The 10,188-nt window shown below is 36.3% G+C and overlaps 1 protein-coding gene across 1 annotated transcript; it reads right to left on the reverse strand.

Annotated features, from left to right (window-relative positions):
* Positions 1 to 8,290: 8,290 nt before the first annotated feature.
* Positions 8,291 to 9,600, reverse strand: LOC131144262 (probable E3 ubiquitin-protein ligase XERICO). Its single transcript, XM_058092798.1, has 2 exons — positions 8,527 to 9,600; positions 8,291 to 8,448 (listed from the first exon to the last, which is right to left on the reverse strand). The coding sequence occupies exon 1, from the start codon at positions 9,001 to 9,003 to the stop codon at positions 8,563 to 8,565; it is 441 nt and encodes a 146-aa protein (XP_057948781.1). The 5' UTR covers positions 9,004 to 9,600; the 3' UTR covers positions 8,291 to 8,448; positions 8,527 to 8,562.
* Positions 9,601 to 10,188: the final 588 nt, after the last annotated feature.

Raw genomic sequence — 10,188 nt, forward strand, 5'->3', positions numbered from 1 at the left:
TGACGTGCTAGCAGGTTAATGCTGAGCATCAGAAGTCGACTGGTCAGTTGCAGCCACTTTTCATTCCTGAGTGGAAGTGGGACCACGTGTCCATGGATTTTGTTACTGGGCTGCCGCCAGCATTGCATGGACAGAATGTCATCTGGGTGATAGTTGATAGATTGACGAAGACAACGCATTTTATGTCTATTAAGGTCAGCTACCCTATGAATAGGTTAGCGGAGATTTACATACAGGAGATTGTTCGATCCCATGGAGTGTCGGTATCCATAGTCTCGGACCGTGATCCACGTCTTACATCACGGTTCTAAAGGAGTTTGCAGGAGGCACTAGGGACTCAGCTAGCATTCAGCACATCTTTTCAGCCTCATACCGATGGTCAAACTGAGAGAACCATCCAGGTATTGGAAGATATGCTTCATGCCTGTGTGCTAGACTTTGGAGGTAGCTGGATTTAGTTTTTGCCGTTAGTTGAATTTGCTTATAATAACAGTTATCAGTCTAGCATCAGCATGGCACCCTACGAGGCATTGTATGGTAGGAGATGTTAATCTCCTCTTTTCTAGGATGAAGTTGGCGAAAGGTGAGTTTTGGCTCTAGAGATAATTCAGCAAGCATGTGATAAAGTCCGACTTATTTGAGATAGGATCAGTACAGCACAGAGTCGGCAAAAAAGTTATGCAAATACTCACCGCTGAGAACTGGAATTTGAAGTGGGTGACTATGTGTTTCTGAAAATAAATCCACTGAAGGAGATTTTGAGATTTGGGAAGAATGGTAAGTTGAGCCCTAAGTTTATTGGCCCATTTTAGATACTTGATAAGATTGGGTTAGTAGCCTATCGGATAGCTCTTCCACCATCTTTATTTCGAGTTCATGACGTATTTCATGTTTCTATGTTGAGGAAATACGTCATAGATCCTTCCCATATCATCAGTCATGCAGAATTGGAAGTCAGTGAGACTTTAGTATATGAAGAAGCTCCAATGCAGATCCTAGATAGAAAGGAACAAGAATTGCGCAACAAGAAGATACCACTAGTGAAAGTTTTGTGGAGAAACCACGCGATTGAAGAAGCCTCATGGAAGCTTGAAGATGAAATTAGATGGAAATATCCCCATCTATTTGATGAATTATAGTATTGATGTATATGCTTAGATGGTAATTTTATTTTGTTGAGTCCAGTGTAATTGTAATGTAAAGTATAGGGTAGGTAGTATTTTGTTTTGGGAGAAATTTTTTTTTATGGTTGTAATCTCCCAGAACAACTCATCTAACCACGGTATTCCTCCGCCATAAGTGAGGGAAGGTAATAAAATAAGTAGACTCTTTTCTTTTACTTGATGAGGGAGAGTATAGCTAGAGATGCAGGTAGTAAATTTCGAGGACGAAATTTTATAAGGAGGGGAGAATGTAGTGACCCGAAAAATAATAGTATTTAAATCTAATAAGAGAGAGAGAAATAGAAAGATAAACAGAAGGAAGCCGTAGACTTCGTCGACAACATTGCATTTTGGAGAATATAATAAATTCGAGGGACTACCAGGACTCGTCGACGAATACAGGGCTTTGTCAACGAGTGCATAAGGAAATTTGTCGACTAATACAGGGCTTCGTCGACGAGTGAATAAGGAAATTCGTCGACGAATACAGGGCTTCGTCAACAAGAAAATACCGAGAGACAGTTTTGGGCTGCTTTGAATTTCGTCGATGAATACAGGGTCTCGTTGACGAGGTGCCGTGTCTTGTCGACGAATATGACCCTATAAATAGCTAAAAACCAAATTTTTATCCATTTTTCATGCCCCTCTCTCTCTCTACGACTCTCTCTCTCTTCTCTCTTCGATTTCGACCCCGCTAGTCGCCGGATTGACGATCCGAAGCCACCACAACGCTCCTGGTGAAGTTCTCTACAAGTCTACCGGAGCTGATCGTGGGGAAAACGAAGTTGGATTTCATCCCAAATTTAGGGTAAGGCCTTTTAATCTCTTTTTGGCATTATGATAGTTATAGAAAATGATGTGGGCCGAGAAATACTGATATTATGTTCTGACATATGTTGTTTCAAGGTGTTGTGTAGGAGGCCCTGCGGGAGTTAGGCTAGTACTCTATAGGGGCTTTCCAGTAGTCAGGTAAGGGAAATATGCTATGCTAGGTATTTTTAAAATATTAAACAGTTTATTAAATGATGAAAATTATGTATTATAGTATCGTGTGGGTTTTGAATATGAATCTAGTACGAATATATATCTTACAATACTTCAGTATTCTAATTTTACGATATTTCAGTACCATGATTTTACGAATTTCAATACCATGATTGCATGAATATCAGTATTATGATTATGCAATTTCAGCGTTATGATTATACAGTTCTTAGTATTACGACGTATGAATTACAGTACAGTTATGCAGCATCATGGTTATTACAATTATTTCAGAATCATGGTAAATAGTTGTATATAGAAATATATTATATAGTATCAGACCCTGTTGGACTTGCTGCTACAGAGTACAATACCGTTGTTACAAATATTATGTTACTTTATGTGTGCAACCACCTATTTAGATAATACGTGGTAAGGTCGATCACCTAGGCACTGCAAATGACAAGCTCCCCATCCAAATATGGGTTGAGGAGGGCATATTGACTGATGAAGTATAGTGATTTATTCCTGGTTGGCTAGCCAGGGTAAATCCCGCCTACGGGCTGCACAACCCTGTCATGAGGGGGTAACTCATGACACACAGATAGTCACAGGGAACATTTTCAGTTATTATTAAATATGTATAGATTTGCAGAAACAGGGCACTTATACTAGAAGTATTTTGAATAATAAACTCCAATACTGTCATGTTAAGCGATAGGGACAGGGGTGGTGGATTTTATCACTTATACTTTGTTTATATATTTAGTTATTCATGTTTATTTGAAAATAGATTTCATGATATAGTAGCTCATTTGCCACACACTAGTAATAGCATATTTCTTCTTACTGAGTGTTGGCTCATCCTAGTGTTGAATTATTTTTCAGATGATCCAGGTAGGTGAGCAGACCAGGCTCGCAGATAGAGTGGCTTCTGTAGTGCCCTATCAGAGAGTGACTATATTTTGGGAGTGTTTATGTATAACCCTAGCTAGTTGAGGGCATTTTTAGGGAACAAATATATGTACATATTTTGGGAAACATGTAGTACTCTGGTATTGTGTGGTATGGTATATATATATGTTCAAATGATAATGTCTATGTGATTTATGCTTCTCGTTGCTTAGGTTTATGATTGGTGTTGACTCTACGAGTCCAATCTTGTTTTGATAATGACAAATCACTTGATATTTGATCTGTGCATTGAGTTTGTGAACAAGACTTACACTAAGCATGCACGGAAAGTTAACAAATCTTGGCAAGATCCATGGAACTTAAAGAGTACGAGAGTCAAGATGCAAGCAGCAAAGTTCAAGAATATCTTGGGGAAGGGTATTTAGAACTCATGTACTTTCATTTTCGTATGATTTAATTTGATGCTCATTATAACTTAGAATGGTTTTGGGATTCATGCATTTCATGTACATCATTAGGAAACTCTCATGGACCTTGAAATATTTTCAAAATCATAAAAAATATGTTTTATGAAAGACCCAAGAAAAGAGCCAAGCAGATTTTTAATTAGAAATGAAAATTTGAGAAAATGGGGACTTCGGTCGCCTGAACTCAAACCTCAGGCGCCTGAAGAATTTCTTCGATTGCCTGAAGATTAAGTTTAGTAGCCTGAAGAATTAAATGGAGAAGAAAGAACCTGGCCGAAGCTCTTCGGTCGCCTGACCTTGGAACCTTAGGCGCCTGAAGTCACCACTTTGGTCGCCTGACCCTGTATTCCAACGTGATTTTTCAAGGCTTAAGGAACTTCGGTCGCCTGGACCTTTACCCTCAGGCACCTGAAGTCGTGGGGCTGCTAAAAACCAGATTTTTATTAAGTGAACTCGCGAGCCATCTAATTGATCCAACGACTGAGATCAATCCTAAGGGTCATTTACTATATATACTAAATGTTTAAACCCTATAAGGAAGCTAAGACGCACAACAAGAAAAATATACATCTCATTGCAAGACGTGAACCCTAGAGGTGATTTTCTGCACTCCTTCCATCTTCATTGGGCAAATCTCTTCGGAAAATCAAAGGGGTTTCATTATCTCTTTCAACTGTACCTCAATTGTCTAGTGAGGTGTGATCTTTTAAGTTTTTATTTCTCAAGAACCTCTCATCACATCATCTGTTTTCTTGAGTATCTTTAGAAATATTTTTTTTGATATTGAGTGTGCATAAAAGTCTTGTTAGCTTGGTTCATTGATTGTTGGAATCAAGAGTATATAAACATATATATATTTGTTCATAGGGCATTTTTATTGAAAAATCTAGTTTGGTGGAAAGATTGAACTTTGAAAGAAACTTTGTGAGTTTATTGTGTTTGTCTTCAAGACAAAGTTTTTGCTAACTAGTTCACTTCAATTATATAAGTGTGCATTTTTGCAAAGTGAACCAAGAACCCTAGATTATTTCAAAACGTTTTGAATTTATCTTTACTTGAAAGTTTTGGTTAAAAAGGGATTCGTGTGTTGAGGCATATCATACATAAAACGAGTTTATCGTTTTCATACATTCACGAGCTTCAAGTTATATCATATGTTAATGTGCTAGGAAATTGAATTGTACTTACAAACTTTTTTTAGAAGCATTGTTTTGAGTGTTATTTTCAAATTTCATTGTAAACACAGTTCGAGTTGTGAACCGGATGTGAGGAAGAAGTTGTACCTTTTGTAAGCAGCGGTTTGTAAAGGAAGCTCTGTCCCACTTTAAGGAGCAGGGTTTTTAGTGAATCCTTGAGTGGTTGCTCAAGGCGAGGTTGTAGGCCAAGTCGGCTGAACCTCATAAAATCGCGTTTGTTTTCTCTCTTCCCTCTACTCTTTATTTTCCGCGTTGTATTTAAATTGAGTATATTGCATGCATAGATAGGATTGCCACACACATATATAATTGAGTAACAAGAAGCAGTCGGTAAATTTATAAGAAGTGTGTAAAAAGAAATTAAGTGGATTAATTTTTTTTAATATCCAATTCACCTCCCCTCTTGGGATTACACCTTAATCAACAATTGGGTTTTTACTCCCAGTATGGTATCAAAGCATGTAGATTATCATAGTATATATAAAAAAAAAAAATCAGTTTATTAAGTAGGTCGTTAGAATACATCACAATAACAGAATTACTACAATCACTGTATATCTATATATACAACACTCAACCCAAAAATATATCTTAGGGCCATTTCTACAAAAGACAACCGACCCTATCAAAATACTTACTCTTCTAGAAGGGCATATCTACCGTACTAGATTAGCGGGGTTTTACCCGCTCTCCTATCAGGGGCTCTTGAAATATGAAATTCGGGGTGAGACACCTCTCAGTAAGGAAAATAAACTAATACTAGTATGTGGCAACATGAGTATTCCATGTTGTACATATATTGTACAGAAACATATTTAACAACTGTTATGTCATATCTAGGAAAATATATATATCATCATAACATGGTAGAACATACTGCATTTTCATAAACATATTTCATCTCATATAATAATAATACAAAAACATTTTTGGTAGGTTAGCTGGCTATTGTCATGTATTACCCCCACATGACTGGACTGTGTGACCCAAAGGCAGGACCTGACAATGGTTGGCCAACCATTGTCAAGTCAAAAGTACAGTCTGTAAGTCTGATGGGTCTGCCTAACCTGGTCCATACACCAGGGGCGCTCACACACTTCTTAAAAACCACATCGACCATCCAATCTCACACCACTCCGTATAGCGGCGTTAACACAAATATCATGATCACGAAGATCATGGACACATAACAATGGTATCATGCAAGTGTTAGCTTAGACCAAGCCAATTAGGTTCTAATATCATATAACATATACTGAAACTGTGATACATGGATATTTCATATCATTAATTATCATATCAATCATATCATTTTGCATACATACATATATCATGAAAATTATCTGCCCATACGCCGGTATTACACATTTTACCGTAGCTGGACCCGTACGCCGGCAAATCATAACACAGTATGCTGGCAAATCACATCCATAGCTCGGACCGTACGCCAGCAAATCATATCATAGCACAGCTCGTACGCTGGCACATTACATCCATAGCAAGGCCCGTACGCTGGCAAAATATATCCATAACTCAGCCCGTACGCTGACAAATCATACACATAGCACAGTTTGTACGCCAGCAAAACTCATGCCACACCAACAGATTTTTCATATATTCAACATATCATCGTTTTCAACAGTGTTTTCTCAAATATAAATCGTATATATATATATATATGAACATATTTACTTTCCTGAAATCAAATGCTATATGTACATACATTTTCTTAGAAAGAACTAGTTTAGTTTATCCTCTTACCTGATTCCTGAAAAGTCCCTAAGAAAATCTGTCCCGCACCCACAGGGTTCCCTACTCAACACCCTGAAAACAACATTCTCCAGAACTAAAGTTCAGTATTTCTACGCGTATAACACTTTCTACAACTGTCAAAAATCCAAATATTGGGTAGAAACTCTTACCTTGGATTTGGGATGGTTTCCATTTCAACCCCATCGACGATCTGCTCTGGCAAACTTGTAGAGTACTTTCCCAGGAACGTCGTAGCGGTTTCAGATTGTCGAATTGGCAGAAATCCGGCCAGAAATCGAAGAGAGAAGGAGGAGGGACCGAAGGGTAGGAGAGAGAGAGAGAGAGATGCTGCGCAAGAAATTTCAGCTAAAAGAGTTTTAGGCCTATTTAAACTATGGCCTTCGTCGACAAGCTACATCACCTCGTCGACAAGGTCAATACAAAACTCGTCGACGAACTCTCCCCTTCGTCGATGAAATTTAGAAATCCCAAAATCATCCCCTCGGTATTTCCTCGTCGACGAGTCACGTCACCTCATCGATGAGCCTAGTTATATTTTCGTCGACAAACTCCTGTTATACCCTCGTTGACGAGTTCCCTGTATTCGTCGACGAGGAGCTGAAAAATTCTTCGAGATTTATCCTTTCCACAATACAATGTCGTTGACTGCCTCCTTCTATTTTCGGTTTCCATTTCTCTTTCTTTTATTATTTAAATACCATTATTTTTCGGGTCATTACACTAAGAAAGAGAGATGAGAGTAATAGATAATTAGAAATATAATAAAGTTATTAGTTGAGAAGTCAATGAGACTTGAAAAAAGAAAAAGAATTAAATTGTATTTATTTTACATTTTAAAATACAATTTCATTTATTTGTTAGTTGGGAAGTCAATGTATGGGAAGTGAACATAACAAATAATATTAACAAAATTTAATTATAAAAAATTTAGGCTTCAAAAAATATATTATTATATTAAAAAAAAATTGGGAGCCCCAAAGCGAGCACCTTAGCTGCCTAATGGAAGAGCCGGCCATGCATATAATATTGTCAAAATAAACATGCACATCAACTCGACAAATATTAAATACCTGAGTATTTATCATAATCAAAATAGGATATAACTTATTGGATCAACAAATTAGAAAAACCCATGTCTCCATTAGAGCATATAATATAAGCAACTTATGAGTTAATGACTAGCTTGCATGAAGATTATTTCACTCCATTTGTGGTTTTGAAATAAAAAGAAGTATTGGTGGATCAATACTTTGTTAACAAAGAACTAAATAATTCTAAACACTAACACAATTTAACTTGAAAACAAATTTTACACATATTAAAAACTCAATTATAAAATTTATGCTTCCCATTTCATATCATTTATTCCTTAGATTATATTTAATTTGGGAAATACTTGCTTCTAAAAATTAATTACTTTTAATAAATTAATTATAATCAACTATACAAGAAATTAAATCATTGCTTTAAAGCAAATAATAATATAAACTATTTTACAAGCTCGTAATAATGAATAAATAAAAAATAACTATCCTAATTTCCAATATAAATAAAAAAAATTAAACTATATAAAAATACTTATTTACTTAATTTTTAAAATTTTAAAAAAATCTTCATGATATCACCCTTCCAACATCACAAAAAATAAAAATAAAAAATAAAAAATAAAAAACTCTTAGTCCAACCAACTCCACAGCCTTAACGAGCCTTCCATCCAGAAATTCTTTTAAACATTTCAATATAAACAATCTCTTTCTCTCAATGACCAGAATAAAAACAAAAGCCTTCTTAATTTCCCAAAACATATTTTATTAAAAATGTAACGCAGTAATCAATAATCACAACGAAAGTGTTTTCATTCTTTCATTCTTTACTTCTTCACTACTTCAACACACACATATGTACACACGCCCACGTACGAACACCCACCAAGAGCAACCCATGTCTTCCCTACCCAACCCTCCTCAAAAACAAAAACAAAAAACGAAAAACAAAAACAGAAACACCAAAAGCAAAAGTATTTCTCACTCTCTTAAACCCACTAAACCCTATAAAAGGTTATGCTCAGAGCACAGATCTACAGAGAGGGCACGATGTGTGCTGCTTGTCGAACCACTTCTCCAGACAGCCTTTGTGGAAGAAATGCTTGCACGACAACTCACTCACCTCCTCTTCCCCTTCGAACCCACACAAGCACACACAACACTCCGTCAAAGCCCCCCATCGGTCGCGGCTTCCGCATTCGCTTCCGGCGCCCGCGACCACGCCGGACCTGCTGTCGCACAAAATCTTAAACTGGGTTATCGACACCCGCCTCCGTTCTCCGGCGCCCTCCCGCATTGGGAAAGCGTCTTCGTCCCCATTCGGAGAAATACTCCAGACAACACCTACCAATCGGAGCATAGATCTCACCGCGTTCTTCAACAGAGCCGCCGAGATGACGGCGTTCACCACCAACAATGGCAGAACGCCTTCCGCCGGACTCGGGAAGTTTGAAAGCCCCATCGGAATTCTCTTCTAGCTCTCCCGCGCAGAAGAAATTAGACTAAAATTTTCCCAAATCGGAGAGAAACAAAGGTCAATCAAGGAGGAGTTGAGGGGAATTATGATTGTGGAGATTCGATTTCGTCTCCAAGCAGGGCGGACACTGCTCACTGGTACTTTATAAAAGGGTTGATCCTAACCACCAATGGGTTGACCGCGGTTGAGGGGCTAACCATGGTGAGGTTGGGATTAACACGTGGCGAGACGCGTAGAGACTGTGGGAGATGGGGACTGATTTAATCAGACTGTGCGGTCATGGTGGCGTTTTCAAGGGAATGAGAAAGGCAGCTTCGGGGACGACACGTGGTTTGGAGCTTTACGCTGACCAATGGAATGGCGAAACGTGGGGGACTTGGTGGGGACAGTTAGCTTTCGGGTGGCGTGGAAGTTTCTTGATTCTCACTTCCTCAGGTCCCGTAACGTCATGATTTGTGGCCTTTGTTGTAATTTCTCTTAAATTCCCGCGTTTGCTTTGCCGGCCGAAAATAAAATTAAAAAATATATACTTTCTTTAAAAAAATAAAATCATATGATTAAAGATAATAAACATATTATGAAAACATATTATTTTAGGTTTTTAATTTTTTGTTTCTGTTATCTATTTTTTATTAAGTTTTAAAAAATTAAAAATTAGATTTTATAATTTTGCATATGTTTTGACTAATCTTTTGTTAGAAATTTTAATATTTGAAAGTACTCATTTTGTGTTTAATTATTTATTTTATAGTTTTTAAATAAAAATAAAAATAACATAGTTTTTAAATTTAAATGTAATTAAAATTAATTAATTAATTAATAATAATAAAATCAATTGTAAAATATTTTTACTACTTTTTAATTATCATGTCCAATAAAATTTTTATTGTAAAGTAAATTTGGCAAGTATAATTGTTAAGTAAAATAATTATAGTAATTTTTTATTTTATTATAGTATTTTTTATTATGAATTACTTTAAAGCTTTGTTAACTTAATTATATTTTTTATAATACTATTTAATTTTAAAAAATCAGAAATTTTAAAATTAATTAAACAAATTGCTCATTTTTTGTTTTAATTTCTTTTTATAATTTTTTATAATAATACCAAATAATCCCTAAAAGTTTTGCATCGGATTCTCATAACATAATAAAATGATATTTATGCCA

This window comes from Malania oleifera, chromosome 12 (assembly GCF_029873635.1).
Source record: "Malania oleifera isolate guangnan ecotype guangnan chromosome 12, ASM2987363v1, whole genome shotgun sequence".
In the NCBI taxonomy this organism is placed as follows: Eukaryota; Viridiplantae; Streptophyta; class Magnoliopsida; order Santalales; family Ximeniaceae; genus Malania; species Malania oleifera.

Coding starts and splice junctions, on each gene's coding strand:
- LOC131144262 (XM_058092798.1), bottom strand. CDS start 9,003: ATGGGGCTTTCAAACTTCCCGAGTCCGGCGGAAGGCGTTCTGCCATTG.